Source organism: Uloborus diversus, chromosome 2 (assembly GCF_026930045.1).
Source record: "Uloborus diversus isolate 005 chromosome 2, Udiv.v.3.1, whole genome shotgun sequence".
Classification (NCBI taxonomy): domain Eukaryota; kingdom Metazoa; phylum Arthropoda; class Arachnida; order Araneae; family Uloboridae; genus Uloborus; species Uloborus diversus.
Genome location: NC_072732.1, coordinates 184,692,196 through 184,716,999, shown reverse-complemented (window position 1 = coordinate 184,716,999; position 24,804 = coordinate 184,692,196). Strand labels below are relative to the sequence as shown.

At 35.0% G+C, this 24,804-nt stretch overlaps 1 protein-coding gene and 1 long non-coding RNA gene across 2 annotated transcripts in view; one reads left to right on the top strand and one right to left on the bottom strand.

The window, feature by feature from the left end:
- Nucleotides 1-24,804, bottom strand: part of LOC129216203 (dual specificity testis-specific protein kinase 2-like) — a 115,749-nt gene that overhangs the window by 84,689 nt on the left and 6,256 nt on the right. The window contains exon 2 of the mRNA XM_054850389.1: nt 18,371-18,623. Within this exon, the coding sequence (XP_054706364.1) occupies nt 18,371-18,538 (168 nt within the window). The 5' untranslated portion in view covers nt 18,539-18,623. The remainder of the gene's footprint in view (nt 1-18,370; nt 18,624-24,804) is intronic.
- Nucleotides 545-5,905, top strand: LOC129216204 (uncharacterized). The gene is made up of 3 exons (XR_008580174.1): nt 545-570; nt 2,289-2,355; nt 5,757-5,905. It is a non-coding gene; the product is annotated as an uncharacterized LOC129216204 (long non-coding RNA).

The window sequence follows — 24,804 nt, the reverse complement described above, 5'->3', positions numbered from 1 at the left end:
CACAGGACGCCTCTAATTTCATTTTTAGTAAAATTTAGCGCAGAAAATGAGTCAAAAGATGATAAAATTGTCGAAAATAGATGAAAAACGTATATTTTACTTCAAAAAAGTTTAATTACTAATTAAAACCGTGTTTTTCCTGTTTGGTTTTATAGCGTCAGTTTAGTCAGTCCCTGGGACGACATAACAGTGACCATTTGAGGACCCTTTTACTCAACCCGGGTTCCAGCCCTCTACCCTGGTCCCTGGGTCGTCCTGGCGACGGACTTTATGCCGTCTATGCGACGCCGAACCTTTTTACACTTACACTTCATCAAGATATTCCGCGTAAAAATATACTCCTTAGCAAGAAATAAATAAATAAATTATTGAAAGGTTTAAAATCGCGTTTTTTTGTTTCGAAACACATTGTAACAAAGAAACATGGATGAAATAAAGAAAAAATTTAAGCTTCCAACGGTAATTTTATTTTTGATTCTATTTCGAGATATTCATGCGCGGCATTCTAAACCAGCGTTGTCTCTCTGAGCTCCCGCTCGCTGTTCGGCCATGTTTTTGCAAGCATGAAAGGTAAGTAAAAATATTTTTTTGTTTATTACGTATAGAAATGCAATAAGAACGTTGTGTGCATCTTTTCTTAAAGATGTTTGTTTAAGAGTAATCCTTAACGTCACCGAAAGAAAAAAAAGCAAACTTTTAATGTATATTCGTGTGCGTTTTTACTTAAAATGTAGTGTTAACTATATGATGTGTTCCATTGTTTGTCCGTTGTGTTTGTGGCAGTTTAGTGTAAATGTTTACAGGAATACGTTCTTGAAGTATTGAAAAGCATTATGTTTTTTTGTTTTGTTTTCTGCGTGTCCCTGCAGCATGTGAAAAAAAAAGGGTGCTCGTTACGTAATGTAAATACACAATCATGCCGATACTTCGACTGTTGCAGATTCTGTTGATACTAAATTTAACAACGATATTTTTTTTTATGGTATGAAATTAGACAGTTGTGATTAACATTAATATAATGTTTTATTGCAAGCAAATTCGTATACTCTGTATTATAATGCAAGCAGATGATGTATAAAAATAATGATTTTATTGTTTTTCAAAGCTGAAAATTATTTTTCTTTATCTCATGCTTGGTTTTCTCTTTAAAGATGTTTATGTCATGATTCTGTAATTTTACTCCCTTAAAGTATTACACCAAATTTTTAAGAGTAAATAAACCTGAAAAGATTTTGCTGTTATGCATCGTTTTATTACTTTATTGCATTCAACTGTTTTAAATTTTTCAGGATGATTTACTTCCTTTTTATTTTTGTCATTCGCAAAAAAAATCATGTATAGTTTTTAATTTACTAATGCAATGATCATGCTCTTTTTCTGGAGAATTTCTTCAGTAGTATTTACATAAAGTTTGTCTGCGAGGTCACCAAGAGCCATTGAAATTTTAGGAGTCTTAATCTGCTCTTTTTAGGAGAAGAGGGAGGCTTGCCATCGTTCTTATGGACTTGACCAGCGCTGACAAGATTCTATGCCACCCTAATCGAAAACTGGTTGACTGGGCATGGTTCGGAATCAGAGTCATGTTACGATTTTTATGGGGATGCCTGTCCCAAGCTAACAAGGCCTTTTGGGTCTCGGTGGCCCTTGCATTCACGTGCATGATAGTGTATGAAATTAAACTTTTTCTTCTCCTTTTTATTACAAAATTGTAATGCATTGTTATTTTAAGTCTGAACCAAATGATTGGTATGACAGCAGCAGTGTCTTGTGATTTTTTGAATTTTACTAAAATTTATTTATAAACGTTTAAAATCCATTGAACTAGACTATATTCTTAATATTAGAGCGAGGTTTTGTTTTTGTGAACGACTTTATTTAACAACTACCAAATATTTTATTAGTGTTTAATGGAACTTGATATAATACAGTCGTAACTGCATTAAAGATACAAAGATAATTTTCATTTTGATTAAATTACAATAAAATACCATAAAAATTATTTTTCTTTAAAAAGCCAGCTTTTTACAGTGGTTTAAACCAAATAAAGCCCTGCCTACTGGTCCCTTGAACCAGTGAATTATTTTTCTAACCCATATGTAAGCAGTAGGTAGCACTGCATGAGTGATGGCCTGTTTTCAGTTTTCATAAACTATGTAAAATTGTCTACATTGTGATATCAGCGCAGCATATATAGAAGATTCAAGGGGTACTATAATGAAGTACCAAATACATATTAACATACTATTGTACTTTTTGTCATTACATATAATTTTCTTTCCTTTTTTAAGGAAGAAAACTTAAAGGGATCGAGGAGCAGAATGGAAATGCTTCTACTTTAACTTTAAAGTCTAAAAGGTAATATCTTTTTGTATTGAATTTTCATGCTTTTTCTTTCTTTCAAATGCAAATAATATTTGTTTTTATCTGTCAGATTATATAAATCTAACCTCACTTTTCACCTTTTATTTCCATCGATTGACTTATGTTTTGCTTATGTGTTGAGCTAGGTTTCTTGAAGATCAAATTGTGACAAATGTTTTAATGTTTGCATACTGAAATTTTAACTAAGGGAGTTACGGTTCTAATTTTGCTCCCCCCTCCCCCCATATCTCTCCCTTTTCATGCAACTGAATTTTTAATTAAGTCCTTTGATTGTTTTATTATTTTTTAAGTTTCCTATAGTTCGGTTTAGAGCTGTTTTTTAGTCATAAGTATCTGTATAAAATGTTCCAAAATGAATATTTAAAAATCATTTTAAATACAGTGTAACTTTGATTTTAACGATACCCGATTTAATGATTTCCTGAATTTAGCGATACATTTCACTGGTGCGAATTTAACTGCATTGAATGTATAAGCTCCTTGATTTGAAGATATCCTTATTTAACGAAAACTTTCTCCAGTCCTTTGACAATTATTCAATCGGGGTAATACTGTATTTTTTTTTTTTTTATTAGCACATAATTGTGAGTGTAGCAAATCTGCTACTTATATTTTTCCATGACTTTGAATCAATGCTCTCACAAAAGCAACTATGTTGTCAATCAAGTGCATGCTCATGTCTGTGTTAAGCTTGGTTTCAATGAATAAATTCTGAGGAATTACAAGAGATCTTACTGTTGGGGGAGGGGGGTTCTCAGGCTTAAATGAAGGGCTGACAAGAGTCTGTCGACTTAGTTGGAAAGTATGAGAGGGCTGGGGCTTGGTGAACAAACTAACAAGAATGCATTCCATATCATTCACTCTGAATACCTTACACTCAGAAAACAGTTATTATATAAAACTGAATGAATATTCAAGGGGTGACCATCCCTTAAGGGAAATGGTGCATTGCCTCCTAAGCTGCGACCCCCCCCCCCCCCAAAAAAAAAAAGCATTCAAAGATGTAGTTTGTTTCAGTTTCAATAATACCATTCCCATTCGGTCAGGACCCCCTTCCCTGCATTAAAGAATTTTTCTACAGTTTACACCAATTATTATTTTTAAGATGTATATGCTTGATTGAACAGAGTGTTGTTGAGTTGTACTTGCTTTGTGTACTACTTTTCTCGCCTTTTTTTAATTTTTACCAATTTCTTCAATCGCCATGTGTTGAAATTGTTACTTCCCTGCAAAAAGTCGTCAAAACCCCAAACCGCCCACTCGCCTCCCCCCTCCAATAACTAATTTTTTCAAATAGTAATTGTTTTTTCGTTTTTCCCACTACAATATTCGTAACTTAATTTTGCATTTATTTGTGCAAATGTTATTTATTTATTATTGGTCATTTATGGATTATTTTTTATTTAGACATTGACATTTCATCCGACTTCGATTGCTTATTTTTATGTATATATATATTTTTTGTAACCATAAAAATCATCTTTTAAATAAGAAATCATTTGCGTGTTGTACACTATGTGCCAGGGCTGTACCCAGACTTTTGTTTCGAGGAGGGTTTTACCAAACATATTTCTTGTGCAAATTCAGTATGATCAATGAAGTTTGATTTCATATTTTGTGTTCTGTTGCTTTTTGTTAAAATAAATACTTAAAGAGCATTAACATGAAAAGTGAAAATACAATGTATTTCTTTCAATGAAAGAAAAAAAATCTGATCTAAGTTTTCTAATCACTCAAAAGGATAGATGTATTTACTCATCTAAGCAGATGACTAGCGCAGCCAGAAATACCTTCTGGAGGGTTTTTTTTGATCAAAAATACCTTCTGAAGGGTTTTTTCCCCCATCAAAACAGCCTTTTCATATGCATAAACTACTGTATTATAATTTGCATTTTCATTAAAACCAATGCTTCTGAGGGTTGTTTTCAGCCCTTCTCCCCCTTCGCCACGCCACTGATGCACATATGAAGTAATACTTCTAAAATTTCTATTTTATGACATTTATAAAATGTGTAAAAAGAGTTTGGTACTTTCAACTTTAAAGAATTTTGGTATTTTTGTTTGGTATTCAAAATTCAAAGGAAAATGTTGCATTGTTCTGTAGAAATGTTTACAATAAATGCAATAAAAATAAATATTGCATATAAAACACCTTATTTACATTCTTATTCAATAATAATAATTTCATTTTTCAAATGAAATTGCAAAATAAATAAAAAAATTAAAAATAAAATAGTAATAGAAATGTTTTCAACAAGAAAAATGTATAAAAACATCTTTTGAAGAAGTAGTTTTGAAAATTTTTGTGCGGATTTATTTCTAAAGTGGCTATTAAGCTAGAAATTTCTGAGCGTTGTTCTCCCTCCCCCCCTGTAGTAGTAAGTATTGCCTTTGCTTTAAACTGGAAGACATTCTTGATTTGATTTTGAGTTTAACATTGATGATGGTGCCTGTTAGGTTTTTGCAATGTTAATGGCGTGGGAGGGGGGGAGGGCAGATTCAGCAGAGGGTCCCTGTGACAGTAATTTGTTGTGATTATTATTACTTCATTTTTTTCGATGTGAAAAATAGTACATGGAATGAATATTAACGTGTGTGTGTCCCCGTTCTGTAAGGTATTTCTTCTCAGGGCCTCATAATTCAAAGGAGTGACTGGGTTCGTTTACTGGGGTTATTGCTATTTTGAGTTTTCTAATTGTTCATTTTCAAAATAACAATCATGATTAATGAGTTGAACAGTTTTTTCAGAGCACTCTTCCACCTCAAACCACATGTGTGTCTATGCTTTTCCAATATTTTATAAATTTAATGCCATATATTCAAAGCTTGTGGTAGCATGATCAGCCTATCTGCCAAAAGAAATATGACTTTTATGATGAAAATTTGAAAAAATATGATCTATGGTGCAGGTTGCGACATTGAAAAAAATAGGGGGTTGGTAGGGCATAATTGAAAGGATTTTGACCTCATTGGGTTAGGGGAGGGGGGTACCTTGTAGCATGTGAGGGGGTGCGCCATCATCCTTGGGGGATGGACTTAACTGATACTTTTTTACGTAGGTGGTACAACGTTCGACATTGAAACATGACTCCCTTTACAACAATTTCTGGATCCGCCCCTGTGAGAAGGGGGATGAATCTTTTGATTACTCATTTTACAGTAGGGACTAAAGGAATAGGACAATATTTTGGCAAGCCAGGAATAAGAATTTTCTTAGTACAATAGCTTATAAAATCGCATGACTTTTTCCTGTATTGAGCAAGTAATGTTTTTCTTTCTCTCCCCCCCCCCCCCCAACCCATTAATATTGTGCTGTCCTTTTTTGTGGTTTTTGAAAATATTCTTATTTTTTCTCTTCATTAATTCTTTTTCAGATGGTATTGGAAAAAACATGAAGGTAGCAGATGACCAAGGGAAAATGAAATCCTGGCTGAAGCATTCAGCAGACTAGCTGATAAGGGAAACAGCCAACAATTAAAGAAATCTATTGTATAAAATTTGTCAATAAAGGTGTTTCATTGTATTATTTTAGTACTGCTCTTTGTATCAAACTTCATGGAATCCATTAAATGAAATTCAGGTAAATTATATAAGAATGTTGTGCTACTTTGTACTTCATTTTTTCTTTTGCAAAACTAAGTCCTGGCTTAATGTATTTAATTATTTTCAGTTAGAATTTCATTGTGTATTGATAAGAACCAATTGTGCACTAGTTTTATCAACTTGGGGGAGGGGGGGACTGTATTTCAGTTTAATATTGATTGCTTACATGCAGGGAATAAATTGAGAATAACTTGTTTAAATGTACATGTTCATTTAGACAACTTTTTATATCGCGAATAAGAATTTTGAATTGTTTTTCAATTGGAAACAAAATTTGATTGCAATCTTAATATTATGCACTGGGCTAGAAGTTGTACTATGTATATTCAGGTTTTGGAAAGTTATTAAAAGGAATAAATAAAATACATGTGAAAATGTATAAGCAGTGCAGGGGCTGCTCCATTGTAGGCAAGATATTTTATTAACAGCTAGTTCAAGTAGTTTTATACTGCATTACTAAGAGGATTTTTCCAAGCCACTTGCTATAAGAAAATTCAAAGCTGTTGCTTAAAACTTGAAAATCTCCAATTATATGTTTAATGAAAGGGCTAAGTCTTTAAAGTTTTATCACTGAACTAAAATTTTGCATTTTGAGTTCTTATAATAGCTATATTAAATTCTTATATTATTAATTTTTTTAAAAAATGGAAAGTCATAAACATAAATAGACAAGTAAGAAGGTACATAAAATGATAATAAAAATTTTCATTCAAGGAATGCAATATGCCTAAACTGTATTTTTGTGTTTTTCAAGCTGCTTTAGGAAAAGATTGTTGGACTTTCCATTCTCCAAAGAGCTTGGAAGAAATAATCAATAGAATACAATGCACCAAAACAATGAATGACAACTTTTTTAATTATCTGAGAGTGAAATTGATCTGAAAAAAAACTGAAAGGCGTTCAATATATGTATTTTATAGTGATGATAAATATACTGAACTAAAATTGCTTTAATTGGCTTTTTTTATTTTTTAATTTAATTTATATCTTTTAAAAATTAGTTTGCTTCATTTTGTCAAATAACATTGGGGCTGCAAACCTGATGAATTTTTAAGGGAAAAAAATAATTGTAATAATAAAAATTTTCGTAACTAAATGAGCTACAAAATGAAGTAAACTGAATTTTAAAAAAATAATAAGTTGAAATAAAAAATAAAATAGTCAAATAAAGTTCACTCTACACAATATAAAGCACTATAAACGGTCACCCGACGCCGAAGGGTGTGTCTGTGGACGACCCTAGGGCACCGTGAGACCGTCGCTTTAATGTGGGTTAGTCCGCCCTAAGGCGATCCTGAGATGTCTCTGCGTCGTCCCTTAATAGTCGCAGTTCGTCTCCCGGACGGCAGACGGTGCCCTTCTGGGGACGTCTGCAGACCGTTATTGAACCCGGACATGGGGGCAGACTTAGGACGCCGGGGAGTGACGTTGCCAGGACGCCTCTATCGTCAGCAGATGACGTTCCAGTGACACCTGGACGACGACATTATGCTGAGTGGGTAGCCTCGTTTTAGGGGAGCATAAACAGATAATTCTCTTGTCATCCGAAATACACGTTATCAAAACAGAAACCAACTAAAACCCCGACAAATACCTCCGAGAGCTCCGTTGAATCCGTATGACAAACCGCGCGACTAAAGATAGACTCCACGACCGGAAAACGAAAACACTGGATGAAGGCCAAATCCACGCTCCCCCTAACCATCGCGAACCGTTTCTTTTACCCCAAGTAGAGAATTAATTTCAGATATTTTCTATCTTCTTCCGATACAATCAAAATGTATACGTAGCATTTTCATTCGGCGATAAAATGGAATGACATCGTTTTTGTCTTGCACGGAGGCGCCTCATATTTTTTTGGGAATGAATTCTCAATTTGTCGAATGAGACTCGGAATTTCACTCTGATGTGGAAAAAAGGCATGCAAGCGCAACTGTATTTTCCTGTATATTATCCGCGAAGGTGTATGATCCGCAGGTCGTAAAATTCGCGTGAAGGGGAAAAAAAATCTTCGTATAATCCGCGGCGATGTTTAATCCGCGGATAACACGATGCAAAAAAATGAAGTTTTGATACAACATACAATTTTAGCAACTACATTAAAAAAAGTTAAGAATAACTTAAGGTATATTTAACACCAAAACAAAATAAGCTAAAAAACAAAGATTTCTTCTCCAAATTGTCAACATGGTACGCAGGGGTGCCCACCCTCCTTAAGATCAAGGGCGCACCCTCCTAAATATCGCGAAGATCCCCCCCCCTCAAAAAAAAGAGTCCCCCTCTAAAAGAGAGAAAAATTTCCGTCAAAACACCCCCTCCCCTAAAATTTCAATGGAGCAGTCTGTGCCAGGACCCCTTCCCCCCAGGAGGGCTGTAGGACGCTAATTACTTGAAGACAAAGAGTCAAGAAAGGAGAAAACGGTCTAATCTTGTGCAAATCAAGGTTTCTTTCTTTACTGTATGTTGTTTATTTTACATAGCTCGAATCCCGTAAGAAGAACACTCAAGCTATGTAAAATAAGCAACACACAGGTTGGGTAATGATTTCTGAGAACATTCAAGCTATGTAAATTAAACAACATACAGGTAGGGTACCGATCTCTAAAGGCGAATCCTGCCGTTAATGCTGAGGTTCAATGCTGTTGAGGGGGGGGGGGGGGCACAGATCCGCATCTCATTAACTTTATACTTTTTTAACAGATAATCCATTTCCGTCAAAACACCCCCTCCCCTAAAATTTCAATGGCGCAGTCTGTGCCAGGACCCCTTCCCCCCAGGAGGGCTGTAGGACGCCCCCCTGTAGGACGTATACAAGAAAATACGGTACATCTGATCAGAACAGATGTCAGACATTAAAAAAAAAAGTGCAATAGATTAGTTGCCAAACATTGAATGATGAAAACTAGGGTGCTCCGCCTCCTGCTCGCTGGAGCTCACCAACCCGCGAAGATTGCTGTGCAATCTTATTTAGTTCGCGGACGTTTTAATCTTCTTTTAGGTAGAATCAGATTAAAATTCGTGTTAGGGTCAGAACAAAACAAAAATCCTGTACCCTCCGTTAAAAAGAGAATTTAAGTTTTTGAGCTCATTATAATTCGAACGATGTAAAAATTCCACTTCTACCGGAACAAAAAGGAACTTGATGAAAATGCGAAAAAACAAAATTATTAATAAGTCATATAAAATACAACTTAAATCCTAATTCCTGTCGTATCGTATCATATAAATCTTGTCGAAGTTTTGATTTTGCAAATTTGACTGTTTCATTTGTACTGAAGTGAAAGCTGTGGCGGATCCACAGGAAGGGGGGCGATTCACCCCCTCCCCCAAAAAGGTATCTTAATTCAAAAAATATCCGGAAGAAGATTAACAAACCTTTCTCCTCCCTCCCTAAACACATCTCAAAAATAAATAAATAAAACTCTTACGACTATATTTTTTACAACTTTAATTCCAAAAATTTTTTAGAGGGGAGAGTCTCTGAACCCCCTCTCTCCAATGTCATCGAAGATCGTCAAAAATTTTGAATTTTTGGAGCATCAATTTCAAAAAATTCGCCGGAAAAAATTCTTTAGATCCCATTTCTTTACCTAATGTTATCAAAGTCACTCTACAATGACGTTTTTAAGACTCCAGTTTGAAAAAAACTTCAACGGGAAGACTAAAACCTCACCTCTTCCTAACATTACAAAAAATCTGGATCCGTCACTGGGTGAAAGGTAGGGATTTGTATTCTTCTAATAAACCTCGACAAAAGCATATATATTTGGGTGAAAATTTCGATTAACAATATATACGGGCGCAAACACCTTATCTTGAAATAAAACTTAAATGTATCATTTTTTCTAATCATATACTCCTTTCTATTGCATCCTTTGCCTTTGAATCTTTTGATTCCTGTAATCCAAATCAACCCCCTCCTCATCCCACTAGATGGCGCTGAAGCGAAATTTAGCGTAAGCGAAATTTAGTGGGGCCATGGTCAAAACAAAGCGCTCTTTTAGTTGTCAAACGTTGCCAAAAACAGTAATGCTGAAGTTTAAAATTTAATGTTAAATTTTTAAACAAAACAAACCATTCAATAAGACTGAAAGTAACATTAAGATGAAAAAAAAAAAAAAAACTGTCTAAAAACAAAGCCATTAAGTATCATCATTTCTTTACTCTACGTTAAATATACATTATTTGAATATGTCAGGTCTATATAAGTGCTGATCTGTTTTAGATTTGATCTAGATGAGAGAGCAGTATCTTTCAAATGCAAAATAACTCTGCAACTCCATTGTTTATTGCCAAACTCGTCAAGCGACCACGCTACCGTAACCCAGCTGTTAGCAAGCGGAGCGAACTCCGATTCGGTTAGCTATCCTATCTGTCTGACGAAAAAGGAACACAAATCCCATGGGACATTCGAAAATCGTCGTCAGAAGTCGGATATTTCATTTGGTTAAAAACAAATGAAAAGTTTTTTTTGCAATTCAAAATATTTCGCCCGAATACTGAAGTACATTTATTGTGGCTTTAAAACTTAAAATAATCCTTAAACTGTATTGTTCATCACAGTGGCGGATCCAGCCAATTGTTTTGGGAGGGGCCATCCGAAATTTTTGAACAAACTCCCTAGGGACAAATTTAGTTCCATGCCGCCCCTAGACAAATTTGAAATATGCCGCACCTCCCCCCTAAAAGAAGCAAAATATCCTTGACTCAAAAAAAAAAAAAAAAAAACGTAAAAAAGGGTTCCCTAGATTCAAACTGCCTAACTTAGGAAGAAATGATGGTGTTTCACATTCTGAGAAATGATCACAGTGCTCTCCCCAAAGAATTTTTATTCGGCAAATTTTGCTGTCGATTCGGCAAATACCATGATTGAAAAACATTTGACTTTCAAAGGATGTGTGAAAGTAATCATTATTAAATTAAAAGAAAAAAATGTCTCTTTGGAAAATGAAAGAATGCTAATATTTTACTTTCAAGAATAACAATTTAATTAAAAAAATGTGCTTTATAATAGCAAATTTGCCGCCATTGAAAAGTTTGCAACCCTAGACAGATGCCTACTCTGCCTATTGCGAAATTGGGCCCTGATAACTCCCCCAGAAATTTTATTAAAATGAAGTTTTAAAAACTCAATTTTCGGGGTATCGAGACATTGGGTGAGGGGGTGGATTTAGGAATCTCTCTCGAAAATGATTCAAAATTTAAAATTTCCGAGTAATATTTGAAAATTAGGAAACTAAAAACGCATTTTGTCTATTTTTGATAATGTACGGAGAAAGGTCAGGTTTCGGGCGCTGACCCCAAAATACTTTTTAAAAATAAAACTTAGAAACCAAAATATTCTTACATTATACATTGAGAAGTTAGAAGAGGAGGGGTGCTCTTCTAGCTCTTCAGCTGTCCAGCCTAAAAATTCATCGTTAGGTAATGTTTGCTTACATTAAAGGAAGTGTGAAGGTGCTTAGAATCCTTCCTTTTGCCTTTGAGGCTCTAAAAATTCGAATTTTTAACTATATTTATATACACTGGTGTGCAAAAATTAAGGACGAAGTCGAAAAATTAGCATATCAGCTGAATAAAGAGGCAGAGCGAACAGAAAGACCAACCAGGAGATTAAGTAAGGTGATGTACGGTAGCACATGTGCAGATATGCAGGCAGACGTAATGGGGGAGTGTCTGAGTAGTAAAAAGCATGTTGTCGGTGTAAGATCAGTATTTCTGGCAAAGAGATTGCACGCCGTATAGCAGTTAAAATCACACCGAGTTGCTGCCTTAGCGAGAAATGGCGAATAATCAATCTGTTAAACGACATCTGGATGCTTTTACCCGAGGTCGAATCATTGGGAAGTTGGAGGAAGGCCGCCGTGTGACATGTGTGGCTGCAGAGTTCGGAATTACTCACAGCATCGTTTCATGACTTTGGAGACAATTTCAAACTACAAGCTATCCGGGGGTTCAGTAGTGGTCGTCCACGAGGAACCACACCCGCAGATGACCGGTATATTGTCTTACAGGCCAGAAGAAACAGGCGGCAGACAGCGGGAGAAATCGCTAGACACACGACACAGGCGACTGAAAGACCGATATCGCGTTTTACCGTGGCCAGAAGACTGCACGGTGGTGGTCTGTTTGCACGACGCCCTATATGGTGTGTACCTCTAACACCTGCCCATCGGAGAAGGCGTTCTCTGTGGTGCCAGGAACACCGGAATTGGAGAGACAATGAATAAGGACGAGTAATCTTTACAGATGAGAGCAGATTCAGTCTGAGTAACGATTCTCATCGCATACTCATCTGGAGAGAGCGGGGGAAGCCGCAATCATCCCTCGAACGTCATTGAAAGGGACAGGTATGGAGGTCGCGGTGTTCTCGTTTGGGGATGCATCATGCTTGGTAGTCGTACAGACCTTCACATCTTCGACGCAGGTTTCAGTCAACGGGACCCGTTATTGTAACGAGATTCTTCTCCCATATGTGCGTCTTTTTAGAGGCGCTATGGGTCCGCAGTTCCTTTTCATGGACGACAATGCACCATGTCATCGCACTGTAGCTGCCGAACAGCTCTTAGAGGGTGAGGATATTGAACGTATGGATTGGACGGCACAATCTCCGGATCTCAATCCCATCGAGCATGTATGGGATTTTCTAAGCAGACGCTTGGCAGCTCGTAGCTTACCACCAGTAACGATTCGTGAGCTTCGATTGGCGTTGCAAGACGAATGGGCAGCAATGCCTCAACAACTCATTGACACCCTCATTCGCAGCATGGGTAGACGCTGTGAAACCTGCCTAGCAGTCGGTGGAGATCATATCCCCTACTAAAGACCGGATGTTTCTTGCTATACACCCATCACAGGGATGTTTTGACCTTCAGTCGCATTGTGCTCCATGCTACTTTTTCAATAAAGCTTCTTTTTATCCCTCTGATTTCTCTTTTAGAAAGTTAGAAAAGTGTTGCTTACATTACACATGTCCTTACGTACTGGAGATCTCACGGTATTAAATGTGTTGATTTGGAAAGCTTTTGTACAAAGTTATATTGAAAAAACCATCTCGTCCTTAGTTTTTGCACACCAGTGTATATTTTAGAAAGGGATGAAAGATTCGTGAGCTCCTCCAAAAAAAAAAAAACCTCCTTTTTAAAGCTATCATCACGATATAAACTAGGGAGGGAGGGGGTCCTATCAAAACTCATTTGTAACTGAAGTCCCAAAAAAATTCATTTAAGTTGCTTCAAAGCAAGTTAAGTGATAAGGTCTGGATAAGCTAGTTTCCGTTGACATTTTTTCCAAATAAAAGACTTAAAATGCAATTTTTTGTTGCATATCAAGGCATTTGTGAAAGGGCATGGGAAAAGGGGGTTCTCCTCCTAGTTTCGAAATTAAAGCCATAAAAAAGAAAAGTTAGGCTCTCTTTGGTCTTGTGAACAATAGGTATACTTTGAGAACCGCAGCATTTAGAGATCGTCCAAGTGTCTATAGTTGGAATCAAGAAATGATGTAAAAGATGGAGAAAAATTTTGGAAATAAAAGTTTTGTTTTGAAGATAGGGATATAATTTATCTCCCAATTAAGGCCTATACTTCTTTTTCAGTAAAATACATGTGTTAAAGTTTGTTGTCTTCTCATATTATTTTCTTTTTTTTCCTTAAAAAAATTCCTACAATCACAAGGCTTTGGGAGGGGTCATGGCCCCCCTCTAGATCCGCCCCTGGTTCATCACCAAACGCGACAAGCGACCTCGCTACCGGAACTTCGCCCCTTTTCGAATGAAGCGGGGGGGAGGGGGGCTTCGTAATTAACAATGTTTTACCAAATAAACATAAAAGGCAATAAGGCAATAAACTACATTAACAATAGCTTTCAAATTTTAAAATAATCCCGCAATTGTATTGTTTTTCGCCAAGCGCAATCGCGCTAATTAGCGAGCGAAACGAACTCCAACCGATTAGCGATCCAATCTTTCTAAAATTCAAAAATTTCTAAAATCAAATGAACAGTCTGCTCTCTCCCCTCCCCCAGCACAAAAACAAGGTAATTAAAAAACACAGTACAGCTAGGACAAAAAGGAAATTCCGTACCTCGTATAAAAAAGAATTTAGCATAGAAAAGCTATCGTTGAGAAAGGAGGGGACCTTCTAGAATAAAAAACAACTCCCCCCTCTCCCTTCTTTCTGATGTCAAATAGTCAATAATCATATTCTTTAACCAAAATAGGTAAACATCCTTTAAAAACCCAAATACAATCCTTTGCAATTTAAAATATTTTTTGCCAAATAAATAAAAAAATACATCAAAATAACATTAACAGTAACTTTTAAAGGTAAAATAGTTCCATAACTCCATTGTTTATCGCCAAATTCGCCCAGCGACTTTCAAATTAAAAAAGAAAATCAATTTTATAAATTTAACCTATAGTAATACTAACAGTAAAACATCTGTTCCCCAATTGAGGGAAGTCGTCATTATTGACAACTTCCCTCAAAATGTTTTAAAAAAGTAAAGAAAATGTGCGAAAAGTCATTATTTGGTTTTAAGTGCATAAGTTCTTGCTTTTCTGCAAAATAATGCTTTACTTTAAATAACTATTGATAAAAACTAGAGGACCCGACAGACGTTGTTCTGTTCAAACTTTGTAAATTGAAAAGTTGAAAAATTTCAATAAACTACTAAGTGTTTGAACCTTTTTGTTGAAAAAAAAATAGTAAAAGGAAAATGTTTTAAGCTGTTGGGTGTCAGAATGCGTGCATTCATTACAGCTTGAGTTTTCTAATGCCCACTGAGCAATTGTTTTATTAACTATTTTTTTCTTGCGTACTTAAAAGATTTTCATAGATTGTATGATTTGTTCCTTCCGCCATACTCAAAGGATATAAATCGTCCTCATATATTAAGTGTAAAAAACTAACTTCCCATCTAAAATAAACGGCAAATCCCGCTGCAACATCCGATATGTGAAGAAGAATAAAACAATCGAAAGGATGTCGTTTAAAAAATGATAAAGATAAAAACAGTTCTCTGAATAAGCGAAAATCACTCATCTCTCCCCCCCCCCCTCCTGATGTTAAATTAACATTCTTCAACTAAAGTGACTAAACACTCTTTAAAAACCAACAACAATTCCTCGCAAATTAAAATAATTCGCCAAATAAACAAAAAAACTATAAATTACATTAACAGTAGCTGTGCAAACAAATAATCCCGCAACTCTATTGTTTATGGCCAAATTCGCCAAAGCTACCACGTGACTGTAATCCAGCCGATCGGTGAGCGAAGCAAACTCCGACCGATGAGCGGTCCGACCTTTTGAACGAAAACTTTTAAATCTTGCTCTCTCGCTGAGCACTTGTCTCATTATATTTCCTTGCGTACTTAAATAATCTTCACATACTGGGGGATGTTTTGATTAATGGGAATTGGGCGCGGTCGTCTCATTTTTGGCGTAAATAGTTTGATTTTGGTAACCCTGCTGATTTATAGTAATCCTATGTGAATAGATGTTTCCGATCTCTTTGATTTGGTTTGCAAAGAAAAATACTTCTCGCGCAGGCACTGGAGCCAATTGACGCCAATTGATCGCCAGATTCCCAATTATCGAAAGATCCCCATGTAATTGGTTTTAAGTGCATAAGTTCTTGCTTTTCTTTGTGAAAAAAGGCTTTACTTTAAATAACTATTGATAAAAATGGAACTGAAAGTATTGTTTATCGCTAGCCATCACTTTTCCTCATCTTTCTGGGAGCATTTGAATCCGAGATCGGAAAGCAACGCATCTTTTGAAGCTATCCAAGAGTCACTCCGATTTATGGCATCTTTAAAAGAATGGAAGTGCTGCTCAGTCAGGCTATGTGTCATCAGCTGGGAACCAGATGCGGACTAGCACATTGGCCCGCGGGCCGATGCGCCCTCCCGCCTACGCGCATTCAAGTCTGAACACATATTTTTTTGTGCAATTTTGTTTTATTATTTCGTTCACAAACCTGTGCGATTTCGCTTTTTTTTTTCCCCCTTTCCTTTAAACTTGCAAACCTGAGTACCATCGTTTATTTATTAATTTTTGCACCTTATTTTATTTATTTATTTTTGGCGCATTTTTTTCCCGGCTTTTTTTTTTTTTTTGCGTCCTTTGGAGGCCAAGGTTGGCGTCCACTCGAGGGACCCAGTCCGCTCTTGGCTAGAACAAGTGGTAGTCGGAAGCAGCAATATCTGGTGAATACGGCAGGCGGCGTAGGACGTTCCACATAAGTAGTCCTAAGTAGGTTTTTACCTGTATTACAGCGCATGGCAGAGTATAGTCATGCTGTGAAATGACCTTGTCGTGCCTCTGCTTGTGCAGCGGGAGTTTTTCCTCCAATACTAGGCTTAATCACTCCAATTGTAACGATCTCTTGTGATGGTTTGAATTAATTTGAGGAGCTCTTACTAAACAATACTCAACTGACAAATGCAGAGCAGAAGCTTGAAATTCGACTTTGCTGAGGATGTTAATACATAGACACAGTGGAGTATAAATGTTTTTTATTTTGGAGGGGGACTAATGTATATAGTTTAGTTTTTTAGCCCTTTTTTATAATTTGAATTTTTGGAAGGGGAAGCAATAATGTCAGGTCTTAATTTTTTCCTAAGTGGGGAAAAGACTTAATATTATTGCCCTATTTCTCTTCCTTTAAGATTCTTTTTAATTATTTTTTAATGTTTAAAAGCAGAAAAATGGAGAATTCACAAAACTTAGATAAGTTTAATATTGAGAAATTCTTCATTTGTAAGCAAAATGGTTACTAAAAAGTTACAAGTTTTAAAACACAAATTTTAATTTATCTCTTGTTACGTCAGATGAAGGATGGGGGCTGGGGGCATTGGTGGAAGTCTCACCGAAAAATTTCGAAGAAACATGTGAAGGGAACTGAAAGACATTAAATAAAAAAAAATTGAAGTAAAATATTGTAATTTTCGGCATAGTAGATAGGAATAGGGAGTAAGGGAGGTTTCCCCCCCCCATATTTTGGGAGGGGTCCAGGCCTTCTGCACAGCGCCCTTGCACAGCTGGGTTTATCCCAAGATTTTTCAAGCCTAGGATTATCTTGGTGCATCCAATTTTCATTAGCAGTTACAATACAATACAAAAAACCTTTCTTTTTCGGCCATTGAAGCAATTGTTCACATGTGAAAGCACACAGTTTGATATCTCTCGGCTTCAACTGATACGACACCCAATGATCTTGCATTAGAATCATTCCTAATGCTGTCAAATGTTTTGAAACTGTTGCGCAATCAACTCCAAAATATTCTGAAAGTTCAGTTAGCATTTGACGTGAGTCTTCATGGAGTAATGCTTCCAATAGATTGCCTTCAAACTTTTTCGGTGTACCAGAGCCCTCTTTCTTTCAACATCAAAATCATTATTTTTAAAGTGTCTTAACCAATCTCTACAACTTGTTTCTGACAGAGCATGATTGCCACAAGTCTCCACAAGAATTCTGTGAGCTTTTTTTTCAATGTTATTTTCTCCAAAAATGCTGTTTTTATAGCGAAAGATGTGATACTTAAATTATTGAAAATAAAATTGTTTGCATTTCTGCAAAATAACAAACTGAATTTAAAGCTTGCTTATAGTACTTGTATATACACACGTCACTATCAAAAACTAGCACAATCAGTTTCGGTAACCCTGTTTGTTTCAAAACAGCGAGAACTTATTTAACTACCCAATTAAAAAAATGCTTTTGCTTCTTCTAGTAAAGTAATAAAATTCTTACCTTGGATTTAGAACTTTTATGTAGCAATTTCAGAAGAAGGATTATAATTGGCCCAGCTCTCCTGTGCGTTCATAAGGACATTGATGGACCTCAAGAGGAGGTTTTGAGTAACTTTGCCAAACAAATCAAGCAAAATGGATACAAAATTGAAATAAAGGCTATGAAAAATATATTACGTTCCCCTTAAATCAGCATGATATCAATACGAACTATTAAAAAGAGTCGGAGTTGGGAGTTGCCTTCTTTCATGGTTTTTTCTTCTTTCTCTGACTTTTACTGGGAAAGTAGGCTAAAAAAAACCTTTTTACAGTATTTCATGTAAACATTCAATTATTTTTAAATTTATATTTGACACCTCTCTTTAATTTTACCATCTTTTTTCATTTTAGTCCAATAAAAAACAGACGCATGATTTCAAAATTTTGTATAGCTTCATGAAATGCAAAAATAGCCAAACAGCAGTTTGGTATAGTTAAATAAAAATTTAAAAAATAAAAAAACTCAAAAAAGTCCAGGTTTTTCATCAAAAACCCAAATACTTCATTAAAACCCAGGTAAGCTGGGCTCTTAAAAAAAATTCTAACCCTAATTGAGACCAGACAAATATAAAATAAAAATTGGGAGGGTACCTTGAAAACTTCAGAGAAAAACCCTGCTCCAATCTTTTCGCAGTAGAAATCATCGAGCCGGTTGAGAGCAGCAACAGCATACCGCAGAGCTTCACAGGAAGAACTGGGTCCGCAGCTGGAAAGGGACCGGCTGGGTGGCCTGCGTACCAGGGCATCCACAGCTGACATTGCGGATTGATTAGGTGACGAAGGGAGAACTTAGGGGAAAAAGAAGCATGGCGGGCAGGAAACCTCTCAACTTTGCTTATCAAACCTGAAAGACACAACAAAAGATAACTTTTTATTCTTATTTAATTAGTATCTTAAAGCAGGGTTCGTTGATTCAAATCAGCTAGATGAAAATTGTGATTAAAATCATGATTTAAATCAAGCACTTAAAAAAAAAAAAAAAATTCATTGATTTTAATCAAGTGATTTTTTTTAACAAAATCATTGATTAAAATCAGTTGATTTTATTTTTATAAAGTAATTTTGCATTTTTAGAGTATGTAGCTCTAAATTTAACAATACAGTGAAACCTGTGTAAGTTGACCACTCGCGGTGCAGCACTTTGGCGGTCAACTTATAAAGGGCGGTAATATTTTTTTTTTTTGTCATTTCTTGCAGCATGTATTCATTTTTTGAGGAATTCACCCTTACTCTTTCTGTTCAACTCACTTTCAGTGTTTAACATTATTGAAAGTGAAACAATAATTAAAAATACTATTCAAATAATTTTGTTATTTTTTCCTTGTTTTTAACTATATTAGACACTGTAGGTTTAGAAATTCCACATATGCCAACTAATTTTCTCTGTTTTTCACCTTTTTCAATTAATTTTAATATTTCATACTTTTTATTAATCTCAAGTTCAACTAAGTTTCGTTTTCAAGCCTTTTTTGTACAACTTATAGCACCAAGAGCAATAAACACGACTCTCCCAGTTCATAAAGGCAAAATTAAAATGTCCTATCTCTTAATCCCTTGCTTCAGAAACATTTAACTTTACTCATTATCAGGCCCAGATCTGTGTACCCGCAGTGCAAGGGGCTAACGGCCCTAGAAATTGAAGAAAAAATAGAAAAAAACTAGCATTAAGACTTATGCACTTTAAAAATAGACACTGCTGGCCACTAGGGAGGGGCTCTACGTATTTTGTTGCAGGGAGGGGGGGGGGGGCAAAATATATATATAACCAGGTCAGGTCTTTTTGCACAATTCCTGTGTTGCCATAACATATTGCAACTGAAAGAAAAGATTTTAAACTTTTATACTGACACCTATTTTCATTGAACAGAATACAAAAAGCTATCTCAAATAGAACAACAAATGAAAAACAAGTTTGTAGAATAAAGAGCAACATAAGCTTTATGCTGCTGTTTAGTTAGTAAAATGCTAGTCTGTCATCAAAACATTAAAAACATTCTTAGAAAGCTATCAAATAATAAAAATAATAATAATAATAAATAAATAATAAAATAAAGTAATTTTCTGAAGAAAGTTTTAAAAAATAAACCAAGTGGTCAACTTACAAAGGGCTTTTTACAATACTCCAAACCAAATTTGCGTTACATTAGTGGTCAACATAGACAGGTGGTCAAGATAGAGAGGTGGTCAAGTTACAGAGGTTTTCCTTCATTATATGAGATATGACTAATTCCATTCCCGACAAAAGTGATCAATATAGACAGGTGGTCAACTTACAAGGGTGGTCAACTTTACAGGTTTTACTGTACTACATTATACAGTAATCTTAACACAAACTGGAAAATTACATAGCTCCTTTTTCAGTGTGTGTAACAGGTTTTTAAACTCTTTCAATATTGCTTTTACTCCAAAATTAGCTGTTCAGAACAAAATAAAAATTTGCAGTTTTTCTCATATACCATGACAAATATGTTATAGACAAAGACAATGGAATGTTTTTGAAAAATTATTATACTCGGCCTTCTGGGGGGCGAGGGGCGTGCCCCCTTCACCCCAATTTTGATTGCACCACTATCACACGAGTTTAAGTCAAAAGCCCAATTGTCAATCAAATGTCGTTGAAGGTTTGTGTTAAAAAAAGATCTCAATATATGACCCTTAGCATTTATGTTAGTAAGCAGCAAATTACCAATGTCAATATTCATAGCCTGATTTAGCTATAACCTAAGTTAGTCGAAATATTTACAGAATGACCCTCTTCGTAATACCTGAACTATTACGTTATACTAAGTAAGCAAAATTTACAGGCTCATCCCCCCCCCCGTTTCTATGAAAAGGGTGAGTTAGAATATTTGTAAAGGAAAAACTATTATTTTATTCCTTTTATCCCAAGAAGAAAAAGTTGATTCATTCATTTAATCGTAAAACATGCCGCCCTCTAAAATAAACTGCTATTGGTAATAATACGGCACCTACCCCAGGGGCCAGTAGTTGATCAGCGAGGAAGCAATCAATATTCAGTAAATTATTATTTAATTTACTATAAGGACAAAACTATTAAAGTGGCTAGTACACAAGTTCCACTTCAGTCACACTAAAAATACTTACTTATTCCACTTTAACACCGAAAGGGCATGTGTAATGAGCCTTGTTTAATCTACTTCTGAAAAATATGCCATTGTTTTTAGAAATAAATGACTATATTAATCCTTTCCAACTGTTAGCCAAATACAGGAGAAAGCATAAAATCTCACCCATATGATTTTTAGCCTATCTGTTAAATTTTTTAGTGAGAACTTTTTTTAGTTTAACTTATGCATTACTCTCTTTTCTTTTCTAGTTAAATATTTTAAATGTTTAAAATTTCGTTCATTTTATCATTTTCTGAAATGTTTTAGAATAAGCGTATTTTACCTGCAGGAAGCATCTAGAGGTAGACTGGGTCCCCTAAGAGGATGTCAATACGGAGTCCTAAAGCCCTTTGGAATCCAGGTTTGTGCAAAACGATGAAGACGCACAGGTTCGAGAGCGCAAGAAAAAGCAGCAGCAGTCGCGCATGTTTGGGGGCGAGAAAAAAAAGAAACCGGTGGAGGGGAAAAAAACAAAGTCGCAAGGGCGCCGAGAAGGGGGAGGGGGGTGCACTGCCTTGCTGATGTGTTTGCCCCTGGAAGCACCACTTGAATTTGCCGCCCCTCTGAAGTTGCCGCACGGGACAAGAACCCCGGCTTGCCCCCCCCCCCCCCCATAGATCCGGCTCTGCCTGTGTGTACTTAAGTCATAGCATTGAAAAAAGTTTAGATTTGTGTTGAATTTTTAAAGATATAGGAAGATATATAGCATGTTACGGACTCTACACCAAAAGACATGAACATTTTTGCTTTAACTATCTTCAAATTTTCTGTAAAAGTAATAACTATTCTTACCTAATGAAGGTTTTCTACTATGTCTCAGTTTATCTATAATACTGTTCAACACCAAAATAATTTTTAAAAAGGTAAAAAATATTTTTTACGGAATTGTTTACTGAAGAACTGCACGTTTATGAAACATGTTACGGACTCTACATGTCACGTTTAGTATTGTTTGAATTATTGTTTATAGAGTCTAAACAACAACAGTACTATCTCATTGTTAAGTAGTTACAATGGTAGAATCATCTGTTATGGCTATTTCTTCATCATATATGTGAAGGGCCCACCTGGGGGGGGGGGGATCATGCTACAGACTGTGCCATTGAAGTTTTTTTAGGGGGTGTTTTGAGCGGTATTTTTCTCACTTTTGGGGGAAGGTTCTTGATATTATAGGGGAGGGGGTCTGTGGGATATTTGGGAGAGGTGCACCCAAGTTCTAGAGGGGGGGGGGGGGAACTAGATTGAAGGTAGCCTCCTGTTGGAACAGACCAAATGATATGTTGATTTCTTCAGTCTTGAATTTGTTATTAGAAATGATAGATTTTAATGCAATTTTTACTAACAATTTAACTTTTATAGTAGAATCTTGGTTATCTGAAGTAATCAATACCGGACCATCTTCGGTTAATCGAAATTCCTGGATAAATTTGAAGGGGGGCGGGACATGTTAGGGAGGTAAGTTAAATTTTCTGTTAGTTCAATTAAAAAAGGCAACATTTTTTGCTTCAGGAATCAGATATATTTTCAAGCAACAAAATTTTGTTCATTTCCAGTTTAAGTAATTGCAATTACTTAAATGTATGATTGTTCATGTAAGGCACGAAAGATCTTATATTTTCGTTTAATGGCCCTAATATTAATGTATTAAATGGCATCTGACATGCCTTACTTTGTTTCTTTATTTTATCATGAAAGTGATTTTTTTTTTTTTGCAATATAACACTAGAAATTTTTCAAATGTCACACTGGAAATATACTGAAAATCGGGACCACCAGAGATCAGTCAACATCCCATAAGATAATAGAGGAAATTGGGGCTCGTTAGCCTACCCTTGATAATTTTAATACTTTTTTTTTTCATTTATGACCAACAAAAAAGTAGCGCCCATAGTTCTACAATTCCTGTAATGAAATCATATGGTACAGTTATTTTGAACAAATTTCAGAAACTGTTATTTTGGCAGTGCTATTTTTGATTGATTAACTTTCATAACTAAGCAACTTTATTTTTTTTAATGGTTTTCATGAAGAATGAAGCAATAAATTGAATTTCTCTCCTAAAATAAGTTCTTTTAGTTCTTAAGTATTAGCAGTTTTTTTTTTTTTTTTTTGTAAAGAAAAAAAATCAGGACAACTTTTTTCAGATCAAGAACCTGGGGTATGTTGGTACACTTTTAAAAAACCCACAAAAACGTTTAGAACTAGAACAATTGAAAAAGCAGTACTCCAGTATTAGCAATTTAGTGAAGTTGCTAAAAACACAAATTGTACTGATTCATGAAAAAATATAACAGTAGATGTTGGTCAATTTAAATTATATCAATGTTTAAACTTTGGTTTTTGATTCTAATCACAAAGCAGCATTTGTTTGGTACAAATGTTAGATAATATTTTAACATTAAAATTGTAATAGAAGTTGTTTTTGTAATGTGGGGACCCCGGGACTGTGGCAGGTTGGTTCACTTCACAAAGTTCTGTTAAAATATTAATGTGAAAAAAGGTAATGAATTGAAAATTTTCTGGGATGATGAAAAATATTTAATGTAACTCATGCTAGAAAATAAAACTACTAATTAAATTTTATGATGAGATAAAAAAAAGAAAAAAGTAGAGAGCCAGACCATTGTGCCCTGACTCCCCCTATACACTTGTGCAGTCAAAATTCTTATGAAAGTCAAATGTTTTTTTTTAAGTATAAGTTGTAATTCCCTTTAAAGGGCTACTTTGATTCTTTTTTTTTTCTGTGTAGGGTGTTTAAGCATTTTGGTAATGAAAGAGCCGTGTTGAAACATTTGCCAAATGTAGAGTCCGTAATGTTTCTAGAGACCGTAACCAAATTTAGAAAATTAATAAAAAATACCGAATTCAAATTTTTATGAAACTTATTTTAGAATATTGTTACACCATAGGTGAAATTAGAAAATATTCAATTTAGTGATATAAAATGCATAAATAAAAATTTTAACAAAACTTTTCTTCTAATTATTCTTACAGAGTCTACAATCACCATCTTCACAACTTACAATTTTTCAACCAGTGCTGATTAAAATTATTGTATGTATCAGAGATAATCCGTTACTTTAATTGTCCCAAGCACCAGTTTTGGCTTAAAATTCAGTTCAAGTCACTATTGAAGAAAAATTCATTGTAGAGTCCGTAATGATATAACAGTTGTATTTTTGATGTTTTGATTGCAATTACATGGATAATATGAAGTAAATAAAGAAAAAAATATGACATGCATGTCCTTTGGAATGTGCTTTTTCAATATATATAAAAATTTTAACCTTTTTACAAGTTTTGTTATGGACACCCCTATGACACAAATACCGTGAAATGCCCCACAAATTGACCGGCATTTAGTTACCTTTTGGGCAATTCCATGGTGTTGGACGTAAAAAATGAAGAAAAATTTCTCAGTTTTAATTCCATTTGTACCAAATATAAACTGTTCCAAAATGATCAAATTTATTTACAAGATACTTACTACATCCCATTGAATAAAAAATCATGTTAGTTTTTCAAAATAGATCCCTAAAGTATAAATTAAAAAAAATTAAAGAGTTGGTGTCTGACGTAAATACACAAATAGTAAAATTGATGGTTCACTTAAAAATTATTAAAAGTCTGTGAATTGGCTTACATTTTAATTTTAAAAACATCATAATTCTAAAGTACACTTATGATCGAAGCATATATCACAGTTTTCAAATGATATTATAAGGAATAAAATTATTTAAAAAAATATTTTTAGCTTGGTGTCGGACGTAAATTTTCGGTGTCGGACGTAAATTGTTCATATTGGATGTAAACTATTGCTCTTAAATGTAAATACATAACAATTATTACAGTTATAAATATGTAAATTATAGGTTACATATACTGAAACAAAATTTA